Source organism: Aotus nancymaae, unplaced genomic scaffold (assembly GCF_030222135.1).
Source record: "Aotus nancymaae isolate 86718 unplaced genomic scaffold, 86718_ANA_hifiasm-v0.15.2.pri h1tg000036l, whole genome shotgun sequence".
In the NCBI taxonomy this organism is placed as follows: Eukaryota; Metazoa; Chordata; class Mammalia; order Primates; family Aotidae; genus Aotus; species Aotus nancymaae.
Window position 1 is genome coordinate 48642919 of NW_026988450.1, and position 24002 is coordinate 48666920.

Below are 24002 nucleotides of genomic sequence, written 5' to 3' on the forward strand. Positions count from 1 at the left end.
GTCTCTGCCGGGTTTTGGTATTAGGATGATGTTGGTCTCATAAAATGATTTGGAAAGGATTCCCTCTTTTTGGATTATTTGGAATAGTTTCAGTAGGAATGGTACCAGTTCCTCTTTGTATGTCTGGTAGAATTCGGCTGTGAACCCATCTGGGCCTGGGCTTTTTTTGGGTGGTAGGCTCTTAATTGCTGCCTCGACTTCAGACCTTGTTATTGGTCTATTCAGGGTTTCGACTTCTTCCTGGTTTAGGCATGGGAGGAGGCTACTGTCCAGGAATTTATCCATTTCTTCCAGGTTTTCTAATTTATGTGCATAGAGTTGTTTGTAATAATCTCTGATGATGGTTTGAATTTCTGTGGCATCTGTGGTGATATCCCCTTTATCATTTTTTATTGCATCTGTTTGGTTATTCTCTCTTTTCTTTTTTATTAGTCTGGCTAGTGGTCTGTCTATTTTGTTGATCTTTTCAAAAAACCAGCTCCTGGATTTATTGATTTTTTGTAGGGTTTTTCGTGTTTCTATCTCCTTCAATTCTGCTTTGATCTTAGTTATTTCTTGTCTTCTGCTAGGTTTTGAGTTTTTTTTGATCTTGCTCCTCTAGCTCTTTCAATTTTGATGATAGGGTGTCAATTTTAGTTCTCTCTTTTCTTCTCATGTGGGCACTTATTGCTATATATTCTCCTCTAGAGACTGCTTTAAATGTGTCCCAGAGATTCTGGTATGTGGTGTCTTCGTTCTCGTTGGTTTCGAAGAACATCTTTATTTCTGCCTTCATTTCAGTGTTTATCCAGTCAACATTCAGGAGAAAGTTGTTCAATTTCCATGAGGCTGTGTGGTTCTGGGTTGGCTTCTGAATTCTGAGTTCTAACTTGATTGCACTGTGGTCTGAGAGACTGTTTGTTATGGTTTCCGTTCTTTTGCATTTGCTGAGGAGTGATTTACTTCCAATTATGTGGTCAATTTTAGAGTAGGTGTGATGTGGTGCTGAGAAGAATGTATATTCTGTGGATTTGGGGTGGAGAGTTCTGTAAATGTCTATTAGGTTTGCTTGTTCCAGGTCTGAGTTCAAGTCCTGGATATCCTTATTAATTTTCTGTCTCATTGATCTGTCTAATATTGACAATGGTGTGTTGAAGTCTCCCATTATTAATGTGTGGGAGTCTAAGTCTCTTTGCAAGTCTTTAAGAACTTGTCTTATGTATCTGGGTGCTCCTGTATTAGGTGCATATATATTTAGGATCGTTAGCTCTTCTTGTTGCATTGATCCTTTTACCATTATGTAGTGTCCTTCTTTGTCTCTTTTGATCTTTGTTGCTTTAAAGTCTATTTTATCAGAGATGAGAATTGCAACTCCTGCTTTTTTTTGCTCTCCATTTTCTTGGTAAATCTTCCTCCATTCCTTTATTTTGAGCCTTTGTGTATCCTTGCATGTGAGGTGGGTTTCCTGGATACAGCACACTGATCTGAATTCCTTCTCTGCATTGGTTTGAATTTTGCTGAGTTTCCTCAAAACAACTATTTTGAATTCTCTGTCTGAAAGGAAGGTCACATATCTGTCTCTCCAGGATTGGTCCCTGGTACTTTAGTTAGTTCATTTGGTGAGGTCATGTTTTCCTGGATGGTTTTCATGCTTGTGGATGTTCATCAGTGTCTGGGCATTGGATAGTTAGGTATTTATTATAGTCTTCACGGTCTGGGCTTGTTTGTACCTGTCTTTCTTAGGAAAGCTTTCCAGGTACACAAAGAGACTTGGGTGTTGTGATCTAAGTTTTTTGTCACTGTAGCCAAATCTGCATTAGGGGGCACCCCAAGCCCAGTAATTCTGTGGCTCTTGCATATTCACAGTGGTGCCACCTTGGTGGTCTTAGATGACATCCAGAAGAATTCTTTGGATTACCAGGCAGACTCTTGTTCTCTTTCCTTACTTTCTTCCAAACAAACAGAGTCTCTCTGTCCTGAGCCGCCTGGAGCTAAGGAAGGTAAGACAAGCTCTGTGGCCACAACAATGCTGGTAGCCACTGTGTTGAGTCATACCTGAAGCCAGCACAGCACTAGGCCTCACCCAAGACCCATAATAACTCCTGCCTGGCTATCGCCTGTGTTCGCTCAAGGCCCTAGGGCTCTATAACCTGCCAGACTTGTGTCCTTCCTTACAGGGCAGTGAGATTTCTCTGGTCCCAGGTACATCCAGAGATGCTGTCCAGAAGCCAGGGCCTGGAGTCAGAAACCTTAGGAATCTACATGGTACTCCATTCTACTAAGGATAAGCTGGCACCCAAGCAACAACAACAAAAAAAGTCCTTCCCACTCTTCCCTCCCCTTTCCACAAACAGTGGAGTCTCTCCCCATGGCAACCACCATCCCAGGCCTGCATTGAGCACTGCCTGGCTACCACAGATGTTTCCACAAGGCCCAAGGGCTCTTCAGTCAGCTTGTGGTGAATGCTGCCAGGCCTGAGACTCTCCTCAAGGCAGTCAGCTCCACTCTGGTTCAGGGCAGGCTCAGAAATGAAATGCTATTCAAGAACCAAGGCCTGGTATTGGGAATCCAAAGAAACCCGCTCTTTCCCACTGTGGCCTATCTGGTACCTAAGCTGCAAGACAAACTCCCCTTTACTTTTCTCTCTCCTTTTCTTAAGCAGGAGTCCCTCCCTATAGCCACCATAGCTGGGAATGTGCTGGGTCACAATTCAAACCAGCATATCTTTGAGTGTCTCACCCAAGCCCCATGGTAAGTATTGCCTGGGTGCTGCTGCTAATTATTTAAGACCTAAGGGCTCTTTAGTCAGCAGGTGAATCCTGCAAGGACCGGGTTCCTTCAAGGCATAGGTTCCCTTCTGGCCCAAGATGTGTCTACAAATGTCATCTGGAAGCTAGGGCCTAGAATGGAGGCCTCAGGACTCCACCTGGTGTCTCATCCTGCTGTGGCTGATCTGGTATCCAAGCTGCAAGACAAAATCCCCTTTACTCTCCCTCTCCTCTCCCAGAGCTGTGAGCTGTGCTGCCTGGATTGGAGGATGGGTGGCACAAGCACTTCCTTAGCTGGCCCATCTGGTGTCTGACTGGATTGTATGCCCCCCAAGTTCACTGGCTCCTACCCCAGCACAGAACCAAGACTTGCCCCAGAATTGCAGTTCTTGTGGCCTAGATTGCCTTTCACATTTATTTAGGACCCCAGAGTACTTTAGCCTGCAGAGGCAAGGCTTGCCAGAACTCAGGTTCTGCCCACAGATGGTTCTCCTGTGACTAGGGCTGGTCTAAATGCTCCCTACATGGGCGACAGCTGAGCTCTGCCTGGTATTGATTTCCATTGTAATAGGGTAGCATGAGTTCCAATGCCAAGGCCCACAATCACTGTGCTCTCCCCGCCGAAAATGCACAGATTCCCTGTGAGACACAGCCACCCTTGGCAAGGTGGGTGGAGGAGGACTGGCATTGGCAGTTCAAGACTGTCTTTCCTACCCTCTTCAGTATTTCTTTCAGTGATACTCAGTTAAAAACAGGTGCTGTGATTGCTTACCTGATTTTTGGTTCTTATTGAGGTCCTTTTTTCATGAATAATTGTTCATTTTGGTGTTGCTCTGGGCAGGATGATTGGTGGAGGCTTCTATTCAACTGTCTTGCTCTGCCTCCCTCCTGGCCTAGCCTTGTGAATCAACTTCTTGGAGAAAATGCTAGTATCCTGCTGATTAGACTGGTAAAGAAAGGGTATATTAGATAAAGGGAGCAATATGAACAAGGCCTAGTGATATAACAGCATGGATTGGGGGAAGTGGGCTCCACAAACTCAGGTATTTCTGGAACTGTAAAGTATGAGGAGGTAGGCAATGGCCACAGATAAGGAAAGACAAGAACTTTTTTTTTTTTATTCTGAGGAGCTTGGTCTTTTCTTTCTTAGGTAAGGAGGAGTCAATAAAGGGTTTTAAGTAGGAGTGAGCCACTCAGGATTGCATTTAAAACAAATTATTTGGAAATTAGTCTGTGGAGACTGTATTAAATCTAAAGACAATTGGTCTAGATAGGGGAACAATTGGTCTAGATAGGCTTTATAATAACTGAATGATATCAAAGACATGGTGGAGGAAAATAGGGAGTGGATGGAATGTTGGAGAGAAGGGAGTTGGAATCAAGCAATGTTTTAGAACTAAAATTGACAGAACTTAATCAGTTTTTGGCTTGGGACAAAAGAGGGAACAAAAGAGAAAGAGGGAATGAAATGAGTCAAAAACTCAGATTTCTGACTAAAGCCACTTGGTGGATTATAGAGCCATTATCTAAGACAGGGAATACAGCATGTCTGAGAGGAGTTAATGGATTGTTTGGATAAATGAATGTGATGAGCCTGTGAGAGTTCATCAGAAAATGGTGACAGACTTGTATTCATTCATATTTTCTTCATTACATCATTAAACATTGTAGGGGCCATAGGCTTTTGGCCCCCTAAAGATTATCTGAAAAACTGACATATAGCAGATTGATTAATAGAAAAGCCATACAAATTTATTTAATGTATATACATGGGAGCCTTCAGAGTGAGCACCCAGCATCTCAATGAGGTACGGAAGCTTATAAACCATCTCGAGGTCACAGAAAGAATGAAGGCTTGGGTCCTGGTAAAACAGGTTATGAGAAGGGATAGAACAGGAATTCTATTGAGGGGGCAATAAATGATTACTAGGGAGAATGACTGGATTGCAGAACAGAGAATAACTTGTAAATATTTATATGTATAACTTAAATGACCTTGGGACAGTCTCTATCTTGAAAAAGGGTCTATTCAGGTGTCATTATATTTTTGGCCCTCTTCCCTGTAAAGGACAATGAGATAACAAAGAGGGGAACAAGAACAATTGTTCTCCTTGGTGGGGCAGTTTCATCTTTATGTAGATAGTGGAAATGTCTCTTCTAGTACTTGTTGACCTCTTAAGAGTTTTTAATGTAAAATACTCATCACACCTGGGAACCATATTTTGAGATGAAATATTTTTACTTCCTTCAGCATTCAGTTAGTACTTCTGGTAGACCAAACAGTAGTTTAGGTAGAATATGAAAATATAGGACAGTCCAGAGCTCACAGTTCACTGAACTATGACAGATACCTAAGTGGGTAACTACAAAAATAATAAAAGTAGGTACCTGATAATGGCAAAATGCACAGGATATTCTGAAAGTAATGATGAGAGGCACCTCACATCAACAAGGGTCAAGAAGAACATCCTGGCAAAAGTGGCCCAAGGTCTGAGTCTCAAAAGTAAAGTTAGAGCCTTGGCACAGTGGTGCACACCTGTAGTCCCAGCTACTTGAGAGGCTGGGGTATGAGGATCACTTGAGCCTAGGAGTTTGAGGCCAACCTGGGCAATATAATGAGATGCAATCTATGGAAAAAAGAGAAAGACAAGCAAGTAGCCAGAGTTACAAACAGGTTTTTTTTTTTTTCTGTGTCCCTGGGACCACAATCGTACCTGAGATATGAGGGTAGTATCAGCAGCTTCAGTATTTACCTCTCTATGGATGCTTTGCCAGTCTGCAGTCAGGGAAATGGATTCCTTAGGTTCAGCAGTTGGTTTATGTGAATATTTGGGCAACCTCCTGGGTAGGTTACTAAAGTGTTTCTACCAGATGAGTACTTCTGACCCTTCTTTAGGTTTTCATTTTATAAATCCAAGGAAAAGCAGGCAGCTTCAGGATCCAACATCTGAATCTTCTTTCTACTTTAGCTTTGTTTTTCTGTTCTATTGATCATTTGTTAAAATTGCTCTCTTTTTTTTTTTTCATTGTTGTTAAAGGTATTATTTTTTGTGAGGCCACAGAATTTGGAAGCCCATATACAGGGATGCAGAGGCAAATGTGTGGGTCATTTTAGCCATCCAATTTATCTAAAATATTTTTCCCACCAGCCCCTTCCAGTACCCAAATTCTGCAAGTCAAAAATAATGATATCTTTCAACAAATGTTGCTGAAATAACTAGATAGCCACATACAAAAGAATGAAGTTGAACCCCTACCTCATACAATATACACACAAATGTTAATTCAGGAAAGATCATAGACCCACACATAAGAGATAAAACTGTAAAACTCTTAAAAGAAGACATAGGTGTAAATCTTTGTGAACTTGGGTTAAACAGTGGTTTCTGGGTATGACACCAAAAACATAAGCAAAATAACAAACATATTGGACTTTGCAAAAATTATTTTATGCTGCAAAAAAGTGAAGATAATCTACAGAATGGGAGAAAATAGTTGCAAATCATATATCTGATATGATATTTGCAAATTATATATCTGATATGTATAAATCATATATCTCTATAGATGAAAATATAATAGTCTTATAATTTGTATCCAAAATATAAAAAGAACTCCTACAATTCAATAATAAAAGCATAAATAATCAAATTTGAAAATGAAGAAAGGGTTTGAAAAGATATTTATCCAGCAATATATACAGTAAATAAACACATGAAAAAATGCCAAACATCATTAGTAGTTAGGGAAATACAAATCAAAATCACAATGGGATACTCCTTCACACCCACTAGGAAGGCTACAGTCAAATATATCTTTGCAGTCCCACTGCTAGGTATATATTTCAGAAAATTAAAAGGCAAATTTTCACACACATATTCATAGCAGCATTATTCATAATTGCTAAAAAGTGGAAACAACCCAAATGTTCATTAAGTGATAACGGATAAGAAGATTGTGGTATATGCTTATGTTGTGGTACTATTCAGCCACAAAATGGAATGAAGTATTGATACATTGATACATGGATGAACCTTGGAAGCATTATGCTATATGAAGGAAACCAGACACCAAAGATCACATATTATATGATTCCATGTAGAGACAGAAAGAACATTAGTGGTTTCTTGGGGCTGAAGGGGAGAATGAGTGAGGAGTGACTGCTAAGTAGTATGGGAGAGTGTGTGTGTGTGTGTGTGTGTGTGTGTTTTGATTATAATCTGGGATGAGACAGTGGTGATGATTGCATTACTGTGTATACTAAAAACAATAAATTATATGCTTTTAATAGGTAATTTTATGGCATGTGAATTGTATGTCAATAAGGTGTCTTTTAAAAATAATTCCTTTAAATTAAAGTGTTTTTCCTATTTAAAAACATGGGGAGAAAGGAATGTTTTAGTATTTTGTGCAGGTGACTCAAGTGTCTGACCCTTTCCAGTGCACAAGTAGCTAGAAGCAAGTTTTGCTAGGCCTGATAAGAAACACAATGTCCCGGCAAGAGGGAGCTAACACTTACAAGAGATGGGACCCTGAGAGAGCCTTGGTATCCAGGAGCGAACCCAAAGATCCTGACATCTGAGGAAGGTGAGAAGGGGCCGTGCTCATGAAGATGGAGAATATTAAGTATGAGTGAATGCGTAATCAATCATGAAGCCTTGATGAGAACTTCTGGGTAGTCTGGGGGGATCTTGCTTGTCTCACCTGTGCCAACATCCTGGGGTGGAGGAGTGGCACGAATGTTCCATTTGGCCGCTGCACTCCGGTCCACCGTGTGTACCGTTCCTTCAGAGGCGATCACCTCGGCTGTTGGGCTTTGAGGCCTGAGTGCCCTTGCACAGTGGCGAGAGTGCCATGGGCTTCCACTGCAGTGGATTTTGTGGTCGCGGGACCTCAGTGCCTTCCTGTGCACAGATGGCACCCTTTGCACCCTATCTGCGATGACTTGATAGTAGAGAAGTCCCTCAGGTCCTTCAAGGACAAGAACAAGAAACTTGTTATACAAGCTTATTCCGGGTATACAGTCCCACCCACCCCACGGAGGTGGTGGTGAAGAAGTCCCTCTGGCAGAGGCAGCTGGATGAGCTGAAGTGCTACTGCCGTGGCTTCCACCTGCTGTGGAGCCACACCAAGATGGCGGTGCGCATGCTCTGGCGCATCCTCGCCAGCCACACCCTGACCAGCCAGGAGCGCAGGCAGTTTCTACAGATCTGCACCACCCCCTTCCACTTGGTGCGGTTCCTCGTGTTTGTGGTGATCCAGTTCATGGAGTTCCTGCCGCCCGTGACCTTGAAGCTCTTCCCCAACGTGCCATCATTCATTTGAGACCCAGTTCATCAAGGAGGAGAGGTTGAAGAAGGAACTTCGAGTCAACCTGGAGCTGGCGAAGTTCCTCCAGGACACCATCAAGAAGAGGGTCTTGAAGAACAAGGCAGCCAAGGGCAGTGCCACCAGACTACTCTGTTTTTCCGGAAGATCCGGGAGTTGGGGGAGAGACCCAGCAATGAATAAATCATGCTTTTTTTCAAATTATTTGAGAATAAGCTGACCCTGGACAACCTGTCGTGGCTGCAGCTGATGGCACTGTGCATGCTGCTGGAGCTGCAGTCCATTGGCACCAACAACTTCTGCACTTCCAGCTTGCCATGCAGCTGTGTTCTATAAAGGCCAACAGCAAGCTGATTGCTAAGGAGGGGTGGACAGCCTGAACGTCAAGTAGCTGCAGGCAGCCTGTGGGGAGCGAGGCATGTGAGTTATATGTCAATGTCAGTTGTCAGCTGTTCGGCATCAGCTGAAGCAGTGGATGGACCTGCACCTGCATCAGAAGATCCCCATATCTCTCCTCAGCCTGTCCCAGGCTATGTACCTCCTAAACACCGTCTCGCCAGCCATCCAGCTCAAGTCCATACTGCAGTCCCTCCCAGAGATTGTGGCAAAGGAAGCGCAGGTGAAAGCGGTCGACGTAGAGGGTGAGCAGGTGGACAACAAGGCCAAGGTGGAGGCCATGCTGTAGGAGGAGGAAGCCATCCAGCAGAAGCACCACAAGGAGCTGCAGAAGTGCTCGGAGGTGGAAAAGGATATCAAGCCTGAAGGTATGGAAGCCACTCCTCGAAGGCCAGGGGCCTAACTGCAGCCAGAAGTGCTTGACGCAGTCCTGTGGTCAGAGACCCTGAAGGACACTGCCCCCCTGCTAGAGAGCTCTAATGAGGAAGAAATAACTAAGGAGGAAATAGACATCCTCAGCAATGCCTGCTGTAAGCTGAAGGAGCAGAAGTTGCTTATTGAGGAGAAGATGGAGCTGGAGCTGCTGAAGGAGGGCATGCAGGACTACAGCAAGGACTTGCAAGAGATGAAGAAGGAACTTTCAAACACCAGTGAAGAAACATATGTAGAAGAATCTAAAGCCAGCAAGATGGTGACCAAGAGGGTGCAGGAGATGATCAAGCAGATGGAGGACTTGATCTTGCACCTGGAGATGGACCAGCAGGTGGAAACTGGGCCTGGCCTAGGGCATGCCTCGGGAGAGAACACCATCACTGTCGCTAAGCTCATCTGCACCACACTGTGAAGCAAGTCAGGCAGTCCAGAAAACAAGCTCACTAGCCTGGCCAAAGCACTGGATGAAGACAAGAATGGCAAAGGCAGCACTGACAACCTTGTCAGCATGATTGAGTTTGTAGACAAAGATGTTTACATCTCTACCAGCCAGGTGGCTGAAATTGTAGCAACCTTAGAGAAAGAGAAGATGGAGGAGAAGGCAGAGAAGGAGGCCACAGAGGTGAAAAGCTAGAGCTGCCGATCTAGGCACCCGTCCTCCTGCTCCCCAACTGCCCTGGTGAGGGCCGTGAGAGCAATTGCTTTGAGGTGATTTTCAGTGGCTCATGTAATTCCTTGGCTAGAATGAATCAGAGACTTCCATAATCAAGTAAATTTTAATTTTCATCATTCCACGGAAATTCAATCAGTCTAGAATCCTGGAACCCCTCCACAGAATCATATTGGATCCACCCTGTGGTGTGGTGCAGCTGCCGCAACCGCCTAACTCCAGAGACTACCGGGCCAGGCTGGGGTAGGAAGGTGCCCCCTCATGTGTGCCCGCCTGTCTTGGCTGCCTTGTCCCCAGGAAAGAGAATGAGGACCTCATGGACTCTGCCCACACAGAGATGTCAGCTTTGCCCACCCTCAGAGACTCAGGAAACACAGCCCAGCCTCCTCAGGGCTGAAGATGCCTCCATTCGTCTGTGAGCCTTAATTTCTAGATATTGGTGTCAATAGATCTGTCTTCCTTCACACACACAAAAAGAATATTACATATGATTTATAACTTAATAATATGCTTAATGACTTTACGATTCCTAGCTTCATTTGGGGTTATATCTTCCGTTACATCCTCAAGCTCTGATGAAATGAGCACTTGTTAGGGTCAGTTAAGCTCAAACATTCATCAAATACATACATATGTAAGACACATTGTGCTAAGCACTGAGTTATAAAGATGTGTGGCATGCTCTGTCTTAATATTGCTTATAGTCTTTTGTCTTTTTGATAATATGAATAGAAGGAGGTGATTTTAGATGAAATAAGAAGGTTAAAAACAATATGGCTAGTTTTTGTGTCAGGTAAGTAAGATACAAAGGACAACATCTGGTATATGGTACATATAAAATGGACTACAGATTTAAAGAAATATAAGTCTACCAGTGTTACATTGAGCAAGGTATTTGGACTTTTATCAATGCAGAGGGTAGGGAAAGATACAGGAACTCTTCTGGTTTGCAACAGGTCATAATGGGGAAACACATTTTCTGCATAAACGATTAGAGAGTGGTAGGGAAAGCTATTTCAGCCAGAAACTTGGATAAATATTTATTTATTAATAATACCATTATTTGTGTCAAACATTGTTCTGGGTAGTAAGGAAAGCCCTTTTTTTTTTTTTTTGGAAGAAAGGCTAGTTTCAGATAAGTAACAAACTAGAGAAACTGCTTCATTTTGCCTTGGAGTGTTAGGGCAGAGTGGAAATGGACAGCCTTAATATCCTTGTATCAGGGCCACACATGGATATCAAGGCTGTCACAAGGATTAGCCAGGAATGTAGGCATGTATGTAGTCCAAGGAGAATTTTACTTCAGGTAACAACATGGAAAGAATCGTTAAGTGATGAGTAAGAGATATATCATGTTCTGGTTATCCTAATGAGTCCATAATATGGAGCTTGGGACACTTAAATAGGAGCTTGACAGAGAAGTAAAGCCTTCAATAATTCAATAAGAAAGCTTCAATAATTGTTTTCTCTTTTTTACTTCTATAGCAGATGTCAATTTGGATATATCAAAGCCTTTGAAAGCAAACCTGAGTTTCACCAAACTGGATCAGATAAACCTTTTTTTAAAGAAGATTAAAAATGCACACAGTTTAGCACATGGTGAAGAGACTTCAGCCCTGCCCAACACCATGGTGAATAAGGATGATCTTCCAGTCTCCAAATATTACAGTGGAAAGTTGTCTAAACCCAAAGTTTATGGTGATGGAGTACAAAAGATTTCAGTTCAGGAAAACATGTGGAGAGCTGTTTCCTGCTTTCAAAAAATTTCTGTTCAAACTACTCAGATTGTGATCTCCATGGAAACTGTCCCCCATCCTAGTAAACCATGCCTGTTAGCATCTCTTTCAAACCTCAATGGAAGCCTTAGTGTCAAAGCAGCACAAAAAGTACCTGGTAAGTCACAGAAAAGGGGAGGGGAAGAGATAGAACAAGCAATATGATTTGTTAACATCTGAAAAAACATCATTTTCAAGATTTATATTATGTAGAAGTTAAAAGTTGTAAAGGCCATTAGAGACGAGGATATTTCTGTTTTGTGACCTTATTTTTAGATATAATTTTAGAACAAATTCTTTAAGTATAGATATTTCAATGTCTAAACAGAAATGTTTCTATCCTCCTCTTCAGGCATGTTCTTACAGGTGTCTTGAAAACTGTTAATTGCTAAATTTCCTTTTACCTAAAACAGCTATAGTGGAACAACAGTATGTAAGTTTTGTGAACCATTAGAATAGTGGTTCTCAAAGTGTGATCTCAGGACTAGCAGCATCAGCATCACCTGGGAAATTATTAATTCTCAGACCCCACCCATGACTTACTGAATCCAAAACTCTGGGCATGGAGCCCTGAAATCTGTACTTCAACAAGCCCCACAGGTGATTCTGATGCACAGCATTAAGTCACTGGTAACCGTTTACTTAAAAAAGAAAAGTTGCTGTGGTGGCAGATATGCTACACAAAGTGTAACAGAAGCCAGGGTTCAACTTTGCAACAATGCTATTGAGGCATTTTATCAGGCAGCAACACCTGGTGAGGAAAAGCTGTGCTTCTGTGCCTAGCCTAACAAAGGGAGGTACAGACCCTGCAAACTGAATGTCATTGATGGGAGGAGAGGTGAGAAATCAACCAGCAGTGACATCTACATTTTCCTCTTCTGTTACCATGACTAAATTCTTATATACTTTTTCAAAAAGAGTGGGCAGAAGGATTGTGATGGGGGGAAGAGGAAAGGCAAGACACAGGTGGGAAATAGCAGTTTTCAATCACAGGAACTGCTACTGTAAAATTTCAGGGCACAGGGCCAGAAATTTTGCTCTGAAAGTAAATGTAGCAAAAGGGAACCATGTATTTTCCCACTTTAATTTGTGGAGGGAAATAGGGGATTGGAGATAGTGCAGGGGATAAAGCAAATCCTTATATGCAACTTAGTTGCTTATCAAAAAGTAATTAAATGGCAGCCGCAGACTAACTGTAACTTAGTTCCATATAGCCAGTTTGGGCTCAGTAGTTAAAAGAGAAAGGAAAAGTTTTATAGTTGGGAAGTGTGAATTTGAGGCCAAAACAGATGATTTATTTCTTTCTCACCAGAAATATTTGTGATCAAGCCAACTAAAAGCTCTGTGTTTTTTTTTAATTGTTTTAAAAGTTATAAGTGAAAAAGGTAAGGTCCATGGGACATGAAAGACTATGAAATACTGGAGTATCTGATGTATCCACAAATACACTGCAACCCAGACAACACTGGGCCTATTCCCATGCCTTTCCAATTGTCCCTCAGTCATAGCAGGGAAAGGTTAAGACTCAAACTAAATGGAAGAATTTAAACATATGATACTCACTTCTAGGTCCTTTTTTTTTTTCCATCCTCATTGCCTTTTTATTCATTTGATACTCATATTTTATCCATGTTTAATGATGTCTGTCTTTGGTAAACATCTCTACAATATTAAGAAATCCTTCTCTCACTAAGCTGTACGAATTAGTAAACTCTAGTTTTGGAATTTGTTTTTTTCTCCTTTATATAAGAAAAACAACATACCCTTAATCCATTTACAATTATGTTCTTAAATCTCGTTAAACACAAAAATGGCAACTATAGCTTTGACTAAACATACTTTATACAACTCTAACATGCAGTGTCCAGCAAATATTTTAAAGTAATTATTTGCATCAAATCAAATCTCAGTTGAGGTTAGCTACCTAATAGAACAATTTTGTTATGAGACTATAATGAACACCAAAATATATTTTTACTGCAGTTTTTTCTTTATGCATACTCAAACAGTTTAGGATGATAACAAGTTTAGCAAAATAATAATAAACTATAATTACATGAAATAAGATTATATTAACTTCTAGTTATAAGGACTGATTTCTCTGGAAATTGTGATTAAGAGATTGGTACATATTTTTTCAAAAAAATTATTTTAACTATATTTTTATAATAAAACATAATTTAAGCTTTGAACATTAATTTCATTTTGTAGTCAAATGTCTTAAAAATTCATGCTTTGCAATTTGGATAAAATACATGCAAACATATATTCAAAGTATAATTTTGGTAAGTGGTAAAAAACTATCCACCACCAAAAAGCAAATATACTAACATAAAAGCCCCCTACCAGTAGTCATATTTCTTTTTGTAGTTTTCAAGTGACATTGTTCTACATTCAACCGAAATTTTTTATACTCTAGTATATTTTTGAGCTCAATGAAGTTAATGTCAGATTTTTATAGTTTGAATCTAATACAGAAATGCTTAACTGTGTCTTTGATTTTACAGTTTATATAACTGTTGTGACCATCTGCAGCAGCTGCACTTTTCAAAATTATTTGCTGAACCAAATTGAGCACAGTGACAAAAGTAGTCATCTCAGATGTACTATTAAACAGAAAGAAAAAGGAGCATTGCCTTGGTACAGTATAGCCATCTGCTGTACAGATGTTATTGTATAGAATGACTTCAGATAAAATAATTGTAGAAAATTTTCATTAAAACCTCAACAATTTGCACTTGTTTATGCGAATCTGCATAACTCCCCAATGAGACAACACACTTGGGGTTTCTTTGGTTCTCACTCACTTTCTCTTTGATCCTTTTTGATGTGCTGACTTTAATAAACACAGTCAAAAACATTGCAAAAACATCATGGAAAAAACTACAAAGGAACAATTATAGCAGCAGAAACTACTCTAATCCCTAACTTACGCAAGCTATTTTTAGTGAAGTATTTTTTTAACACTCTTTATGTGACAGTGTTATATAAACAGGGTAAAACAGTCCTTTCCAGATGAGTTTTAATTTAGAAGCTGAAATAGATTTGTAATGCTAGAGGAATCTTATGTGCTAAGTAATATTTAGAGAAACACCATTGAGAATGTGTTTTAGGTATGTTTTCTTATTTTTCAAAGGTAGAAAAATATTTGAGTTCACCTAATGATTATATTTTTTTATCATCTAAACTGTCATAAGCTTACAGGAAGTGTTTGTGAAAGGAAATAATATGATCAAAAGGCATAAGTTAATTTTTCTCCCCTGAACATTCTCAATACATTTAAATAATCTGTGCTTTCACGTTTATTTACTGATTTTTAAATATTTATAAATTATTGACTGAAGCAGTTAAAGGAATTATCACTTGGAATGAAGCAAAATGGTTAAATATTTTCTACTTAACAAAAAATATCTACTAGTTCTTCTTAGCCTCCTGCATTATTCTTTGACCCTAAACTATGGGAGTTTTGTGGGATTTGATTTTTTTTTTAAATTCTACTCTGCAGACGCTGGTGTAGCAGTGACTTCCAATAACCTAACCCTTACTTCTGTTAGAATACTTATGTTATCTCATGAATCTTTGGTAAAATGACCCAAAAGTTCTGATTTCAGTAGATGTAATGCCTATATTTTTAAGGTTGGTATATAATACCCCTGAAAATCCTATGATTGTATTAAAAGTACATCTCCTTTAGAAATTATATTTTAAAATATTTTAAAGCAGATAATATTTCTTTTGCTATTCATTAAATTTATCCCATTCTATAGTATTTTCTTAAAAAAAAATAAAAGCTTTCCCTTACATGTACATACAACACAATCTTTTTTGCCATTTGAAGTATGTAGCTATAAATTGTGAACTGGCAGTGTAGCACTTTCCAGAGGCAGGGTGGAGAGTGAGCTACAGACTTTAGCTCCTCTTGTCAGAGTAAATTATGGCTCTATTTGGGCGGCACTCCTTAGATTTCGACAAGCGAACACAGTTCAGAGCTGTGAAATAGCTGTACGTTAGGCTGCCTTGCTCTTTCTTGGGGGCACTTAGATTGGCAGCCTCTATGTATGTAGATAAGGAAAAGGAAAATAGAACATGAGCGAGTTAGATGAAACAAAAGATAGAGGGAAGAACCTTAATAAGGTCATCTTGGCTGGCATTTTAGTCAGAATTCGGAAGAATTTAGACAGATCCCCTGCCATAAGGACTTGGGTGACTTTTCACCCAAGCCAAACACAGTGAGTTGAACTCCTTCTAGTCAAAGGACTATGGCTTATGTAACTTTCACTACCCGAGCCTCTGTCATCCAGATGTACTTATCTTTTTGAATAAACAAAAGTAGAGAGAGAAAGCATACCACATTATTTTTCGCATATACAAAATGCCTCTTCTAACATTCACTGAATTCAGGACCGATGACATGTAAAGAACCTAAAGTTCCTTTTCATGTATTGAAAAGTGAAACCAGGTCATTAATTGATAAAAAGTAGAGCTCCAGCTTTTCATTCTATAGTTAACTGGATCTCCTAAGGAAAATCTTATAAAGCGTTATCATAACCTTTGGATACTGCAGAGATGCAAGTTAGCCTAAGGGAAAATAAAACATTAAATTAGATATGACTACCTAAAATAATATGCAATAATCAGCCAATTACAACATCCCAAAGTCTTTTGTTACTTTTAGAAAGAAATAACATCTCTGTCCAATGCCTGAACAATAGGAAATGGGTTCTTTGACAGTTCAAGCCAGAGGACAAACTTAACTTTTAAGCAGCCACTGAGGATTGAAGTGGAAGTACAGCTTGTAGACAGCTATACAAATCACTAACAACTCTTAGTGAATATTGGGTGTGGGCATCAGGGTCCTGTCATTTTTGACACTATGTCCCAAGTAGCTTAAACCCAACACTCAAGGAAAGGTGGAGACCTCATTGGGTCTGTAACATCTGGGATTTTATTTGTCATTTTGGCATACCCCACAAGTGCAAAAGAAAGAGTAAAAGGGGATTATCTTGACAATGAAATGAGTTACTGAATCTTGTGATAATGAAAAGCAGAAGAATTCTAATGCCTTTCTATATTCCCTGAGGTAGAGGTGCATTTATAGTTTTGCAGAAGTAAAATGTAGGCGGAAAGAACAGATGGCCTAGAGTCCATGAAACCTGACACCTCCCCATCCCAGGACAGAGTACCACTATTAATACTGGTCAGATTCCCCCCATTACTTTATAACAAGGTTCAAAGTTGCTACTGATAAACTGACATGTATTTCTCTTTTTACCCTTAAATTACCTGTAGATTACTGATAATTTTTTACTGATATATTTCTGTATATCCTGGTGAACCTTGAGGCATTCAACAAAAAATAGAAGAGGAATTTCGAAAATTTGGATGGGAAATAAGTAGAAAAAGTAAAATTATCTTAACATTTTTCAAAATAATATCCCATATTGTTTTTCTAATATGAGAATAAAAACCATAAATGTATGAGATATTATAATTCTCCTGTCCTCCTCTTAGAAATTATATGCAGTGGAGAAGACATCTCAACATACAAATTATATTATCTTTGCTGTAACTGTTATGTGATTAGATAGACTAGACATTATTAATTACCACTACCTTAGAAAAGATCTTTTTCACACCCTCAAGAAGAGAGATTAAAAATTATGACTGTTTGACATTGTTAAAAAATACTAGTAGATTTGTGCTGCTCAGCTGTATTTACATAGTCATTTAATGTTTTGTTTAGCCAAATTATGTAAATACAATATTCTACATCTTTTATTTTGGGATAGATATTCATTGTCCTGTGATAAAGAGCTTGTACATCTCTTAAAATGTTCTTTATGTACATTTTTTGTTTGAGTGCTGTGTGGTTGCGATAGCTGTTTTGGATTCCAAAGGAAAGCCTTTAAAATACATAGGATAGTAACTTCAGAGATACAGAAGATATCCACTAAGTTGAATTTCTAGTGTATGTATTTCAAAGCTGCATAAAAATAAAAGTTATCTAATAAGCAACAAACTTAGGGTATCAGAGCGATCTCATGTGCTGTGGTGTAGTCAACATGATGTACCTGCACAGCCTTTCGTAGAGGGAGATGAGCTCATTTCAGAGAGATAACCATCTCTGACTTTTTCTTCTGATTCATCACTGACCTGAACTCCATTTGAACCTTGTTAGACAAAAAAACAAGCAGAATTCCTGGCCCAAACTATAAAATATAATTAAGCCCTTTTGAAATGATGTGTAAAAGAACATTGCTGTACCCCCACTTATAACCACCACCACCACCACCGCAACCAATAAAGTTAAATCAAGCACTGCCTGTAATGGATTAAAATAATAAATGTTCCTGGATTTCAGTGTTTGAAGTACTTGAAGAAAACAGGCTCCCAGCAGCCGGGGTAGCTGAATGCAAGAGAGACATTTATTAATGACGAGTTCAAGGATTTGGCCTGTTTAAGATCATTACTTTCTGTTTACCGTGTGTTACACATCCCTTGTATTTTTACACAGCCCACATGTGTCCACATGCAATAATGAAAAGCTTTTTCCCAACAAAAGAATTGTTAATTGTGTAAATATGGTTCTCTTGGGGAATATGAAATCTTCATAAGACTCTGCTCCCTTCTAATGAGAAATCATGTGTAGTTATTATAGTCTTCCATGTAAATTCACCTTCAAATCTTATCTTTAGCCAAATTAATCATTTCTGGTTATTGGTTTTAGTTACCAAATTCCAAACTTAATCTAGACTCTTTGCTAGAAAACTGCTGGCCTCAGGGTATTTGTTTTAGAATTGTGTCCCGTTACATTGGACCTTGTGTGTCCTATGTACTCTAGAAAAAAAAAATCAGTGCTTTTTCTTTTGTCTGCTTCATATGATAAAGAACTTTTTCTTTAGATTTATTAATACGTTTAGAAAAACAACTGATACAAGTTTTACATATACACATATTAAAACATTGTGTTTCTTGGAAAGGAGAAAAAAAAGGGTCTTTGAGATAACAAAAATGCTGTCGATCAACATGCCACTATCTCATTGTATAAAATGTTATTGGAGAAGAAAGTTTCCAGCCCTAATAATTAAGTACTAGAGACTTTTTTCTTAATAGCTTCTCCTTTGCATCCTAATGATAGCCCTTATTAGTTTAGTATTAAGTGAAATGGACAAGTATTGTGGCTTGGAAATAAAAGGACTGTGGAAAATAAAAGATTAGAAGTAAATCTCTATCCCCCACTCGCTGAATTTATGACAGCATTTAGTTTTGCCTGTGATCGCAGCAAATTGCCCCCTTGTCCATCTAAGCCAGTAGGCTGTTTGCTAGGAAAGCTTCTAGCAAAGCAATCCTGACAGTGATGAGTAACTGACAACATATCTTAGATGTTCTTTTACTCCCTGGTTGGTCCACTGGACTTGTTAGCTGAACACACGAAGGCTGTGCAAGAGAAACTGAGGACAGGGAAAAGCATTTATTTACAACCCAGTTACCAACTGGAAAAATGAAATTACTGAGAACTAATAGCAGTAGTTTGTATAAAGCAACATGGTGCTGAAAAGAGGCAGGCAGAATCTGCATCCCAGCCCTGCTACTTACTGACCAGTTGGTTGTGTCAAAAGTTACTCTGTAGTGCATTTCCCAGATGAAGGCAAAAATATTTAATTCATAGACTTTGAGAGGATTCGGTGACTTAAAGTATGCAGAGTACCTGGCACATTGCTTGGCACAAATTAAGTGCTGAGTAAATATTGGTCTTTTTATATACTCCTTTCAAAGCTGCATAAAAATCACACCAATGAATATGGAGGTCATAGATTATTAAATATCACAGCTGAAAATTACCTTAAATGTCATCCTTTTTTTTATCAATAACCTTTATTATCTTTTTCTCCCATTGACCTCATGGTCCAGACACATTGCATTTGGTATTAGATAGTTAACTATACCAACCTGATACAATTGTAACCAAAACAAACAAAATTTTAGAACACCTCTACAACCTAGTCTCAGACAAATTCATGATTTCTTTTAGGCTCTTAGGAATATTAAAAATCACTTATGGATCACCATTACTATGTGGGACCCACTAAGTGTTAAGTACCCTTGGGTTGAAGTCCACGGAGCTGGTCTTAACTTCTTCATTGAGTATAGAGTGAAGTTAAGCAGTTTGCCCAGGGATACTATGGTGGAGCTGAGACTATAACACACGTCTCCTGGCTGCTGACCTTTCTGTTATATCAGTCTTTCAAAACCTGGATTATGTAGATAGATCAAAACCGTTTTCTAAGGCATGGCAGTAAATTACTTAGCAAGTCATGTTGTTTTCAGCATTATTTGAGTAAGTTTATACCAATTTTTCCATCCATGTGACTTACTTTTAAAAAAAATTGATTCTGCATTAGTTTCCTTGCATAATTCAATTAACCAGCTACTGTATTCATCCCAGAAACTTTTCAAGTATGTATTTGCTGTTATTCTTTCCTGTGTAAGAAGCTTGTCATACACTTTCCAGTATGTACAGTCACATCTGCCAGTCTTTTTTTTTTAACATAGCCACATGATCCAATCAAGTTTTATTTTTCTAATAAACTAACACAACTGTGAAAACAGTGAGCATGGTGGCAGATTGGCTGGAAAGAAAGAGGCAAAGCATATCCACCATCACCCTTTGGTATTTTTAGTTTTTGTTTTTCCAGAATCCTAGAGTTCTAAAGCATTTCATAAAAAAATACCTTTCCCAGACAATGGCCATGTGTGAGTAGCCAACTCAGTAGACATTTCATCTTTCATAACAAATTCTGCCTTTCTTTATGGGAAAGAAAAAACTCCTCTTCCAGCTACTTGTTTTTCCATTTTCTTATGTCCAAATAAAAAGGTTTGAATTAAACTAGGAGGTCCCAGCTTTTACTCAACGGTAAGGACTGAGTCATAGTCCCTGGGAAATGGAAATCTCACCTATGAGAAGTCATCAGGTGCTTTGAGAAGGGAAACATGTTAGTAGGCTGGCCACCCATTTGGTCTATTATTTTGATGACTAGACTTTTAAGTTCATTTGTTGGGGAATACTGGCACCTTTTACAGCTTAAATGTCAGTGTCCATGTAGTTCTCTGACTGGTTTTGTTATGTTTTGTCCCATATATCATTTCTTCTTGTATTTTAGTTTACTATATTAATAGGTACTACATATATATATGTAGACTTATTACAGAAATAAATATAATTAAATAGGATCTGATTAACTTACAGATTCTGATCAAGTTGGGGGAAACACGTTTTTTTCATGGTTAGAGCACACAATTGCCATTTTTATCTGCTTCAACATACTTGGTTGAAGGAATGGAAGACTTTATTTTTGAGGGATTGGTTATGTCTTTATAGACAATACTTACAAAATGTTGTCCTTTTCACATTCTGAGGTTTCCTGATGCTTCACTGTTAGGCAGATCAGCTTCTGGATGTATCTAACACATGCTTGCTGATTTTCTAGTAGCCTTAGATTACTTACAGCTGGATAAAAAATTACCTGGATAGGCTTTGCTAGCAATGTCATCACTGACTACTCTTTGTAATGATATATAGAAGCTTGATTTAGATTGCATTTTGCTCAGTCAGCATGTAGAAAGTAGGAGCCTTGCTAAGGGTCTAGTAGATACTGACAATATGGAGCTGGCAGCACTTTGGTTTTTTTTTTTTTTCTTTTTTTTTTAATTGCATTTTAGGTTTTGGGGTACATGTGAAGAACATGCAAGATTGTTGCATAGGTGCATACGTGGCAGTGTGATTTGCTGCCTTCCTTCCCTTCACCTATATCTGGCATTTCTCCCTATGCTATCTCTCCCCAACTCCCCATCCCCCACTGTCCCTCCCCTGTTTCCCCCCAACAGACCCCAGTGTGTAGTGCTCCCCTCCCTGTGTCCATATGTTCTCGTTGTTCATCGGCCTATGAGTGAGAACATGCGGTGTTTGATTTTGTGTTCCTGTGTCAGTTTGCTGAGAATGATGGTTTCTAGGTTCATCCATGTCCCTACAAAGGACGCGAACTCATTGTTCTTGATGGCTGCATAATATTCCATGGTGTATATGTGCCACATTTTCCCTGTCCAGTCTATCATCGATGGGCATTTGGGTTGGTTCCAGGTCTTTGCTATTGTAAACTGTGCTGCAATGAACATTCGTGTGCATGTGTCCTTATAGTAGAACGATTTATAATCCTTTGGATATATGCCCAGTAATGGGATTGCTGGGTCAAATGGAATTTCTATTTCGAGGTCCTTGAGGAATCGCCACACTGTCTTCCACAATGGTTGAACTAATTTACACTCCCACCAACAGTGTAAAAGTGTTCCTATTTCTCCACATCCTCTCCAGCATCTGTTGTCTCCAGATTTTTTAATGATCGCCATTCTAACCGACATGAGATGGTATCTCAATATAGTTTTGATTTGCATTTCTCTTAATGACCAGTGATGATGAGCATTTTTTCATATGTTTGTCGGCCTCGTGTATGTCTTCTTTTGTAAAGCACTTTGTAAACATTTTTCAAAAGAAGTGGTTTGCATTTATTAGTCTTCTGAAGGAGTATTTGAAAGGTCATGAAACTATTTGTTCCTTGAAGTAAAATTTTATACTCAAAGTATTCAAACAAAGCATGATTGGTTCTTCACACCAGTTGTTTCTGAAATTATTTCTCAATGTTGCTACACTTCATTTAGTTTAATTAAATATCTGCAATTAGTTTGCTAAAACTTAAAGTTAAAAGATAAACATAGATTTTTGAAAAAATTCAACAGAAAAATTCAGCAGAAAAGCATTCTTTTGAAGGAAAGGAGGTAGAGGGAAGAAGTCATACTGCATACTTGGTCAAAGTGACTTGATCACATAATTGCTAAATGTGACATGGGATCCTGAGTGGGATCCTGGAACAGAAAAAGGACATTGGAGGAGAAACTGGTGAAAAGGAGAAAAGGTCTTTAAATTAGTAGTATTGTATCACTGCCAATTTACTGGTTTTTGAGAATCATAATCTGATTTTATGTAACTTACTAACATTGAGAAGCTGGGTGAAGGATATCAAGTTTGCTGAAAGCCTAATATTGTTTCAGAATTTAAAATTTTTTAAAATGACCTGATCAGCAATTAGGTAAGTAACTTTAATAATTTTCATGGTTTTAAACTTTAAGTGATAATTTTAAATCCTAAACTTTTGAATCATATTTTTGAAAAGTTTTTCTTTATTATCTTTGGAAATTTAGGGAGAAAATACAAGTAGAGAAAATGTACAGGGTGATTCATCAAATGCCTGTATACTCATGAGCTAGAACAAATATAAACATTTTGTCTTATTTACTATAAACATAAACACACAGAGAACCTTACAAAATTATTCAGGCCTTCTCCAGTGTTCCAATGTTGAGAAGGTAGCTCTTTATAATTTTTACTTGTAGGCATTTTGTCCAACAGTGCATTTGTCCCCCTAAGAAGAATAACACATGCCTTAACTCACTTTCTGTTGCCATTTATACCAGGTTGTTGAATGTATAAATATCTAGTTTACATGAAGTCTGAGTAGTCTCTGTGGCCCTAGGTTTATGTGTGTAGTAATATGTAAGTATGAAAGACAAAGTTGGGTGATCTGTCGCAGATTCAAGAAGACTAAGAAGTTTTGATGACTAAATCCAGTAGGGATCCTGGGTTGAATCCTAGACCAGAAAAAGGAAAGTAGTGGGGAAAATGGCAAAATTTTAAAAAGATATATAGATTATTTAAAATAATTACATCGATTTGGATTTCCTGATTTCAGTATTTGTACTAAAGTTACATAGCTTGGTGAAGGGCATACAGGAACGTTACACAGTATGTTTTTGCAACTTTTATGGAGGCCCAAAGTTATTTCAAAATAGAAAGCTTTTTTTTTTTTTTTCAAAGTGAGGGGACTTGGAGTAGATGATTTCTAGATCTCTTCTATCCAGCCTTGTTATGTTACAGTGGTACAAAATGAAACCAAAGATCTAAGTTCTTTTATTTCCTATCTACCAATTAAGAAACATGTTGAGACAGCTGAAAAATAGGATCAGATTCTGAACTGTTAATTCAGTTCAATGGAACATGTCCTGAATAGCTGCTGTTGTGCCCAGGACTACACTGAATAACCTGGTCTTTGCCTCCAGCATGGTCACTACTTGAGCTTGAAGATGGTATGATCTTTGCTCTGTTATTCATGTTATTCAGATGTCTCTTCTTTGATGTTTTAAAGTAATGGAATTGGGGAGAATGAAATAGAAATTGATAAGCTTTGGAAATTTGTCAAGGAAATAAAAGCCTTTAAAGAGGGCCTGAAATTTTTCAATCTGGGTGCCTGAAGAGATAATGATAACCATTAAATAAGATAAGCAACCTAGGAGGCCTTTGGTACTAAATACTGTGTACAAGGTTCAATATGACTATCACATTAAGATTACCACCAGATAATTAAGTATGTCAATATGGGGTTGTACAAAGATACGTGTATTTGAAATCCTGACATTCTGTTAACACCTATTTACTAAATCATTATACTGAATTAAGGCTATACTTTCACTCCTTTTTGACAAATTTCTGGATGATGAATAGATATATTTCATTTAGTAAATAGTTACTTTTAGAAGTTTTAAATA

The 24002-nt window shown here is 38.6% G+C and overlaps 1 protein-coding gene and 1 pseudogene across 7 annotated transcripts in view; both read left to right on the forward strand.

The window, feature by feature from the left end:
- Positions 1-24002, forward strand: part of VPS13B (vacuolar protein sorting 13 homolog B) — an 839649-nt gene that overhangs the window by 668848 nt on the left and 146799 nt on the right. For 5 of the 7 annotated variants that reach the window (XM_012455820.2, XM_021675751.2, XM_064384450.1 and 2 more), the window contains exon 36: positions 11059-11466. In XM_012455820.2, coding sequence (XP_012311243.2) covers positions 11059-11466 — 408 coding nt within the window. Of the gene's footprint in view, positions 1-7188; positions 7258-11058; positions 11467-24002 lie in introns of those variants that run through there. The other 2 variants (XM_064384451.1, XM_021675750.2) reach the window with 2 other exon arrangements.
- On the forward strand, positions 7237-9537 carry LOC105719631 (mitochondrial proton/calcium exchanger protein-like; annotated as a pseudogene).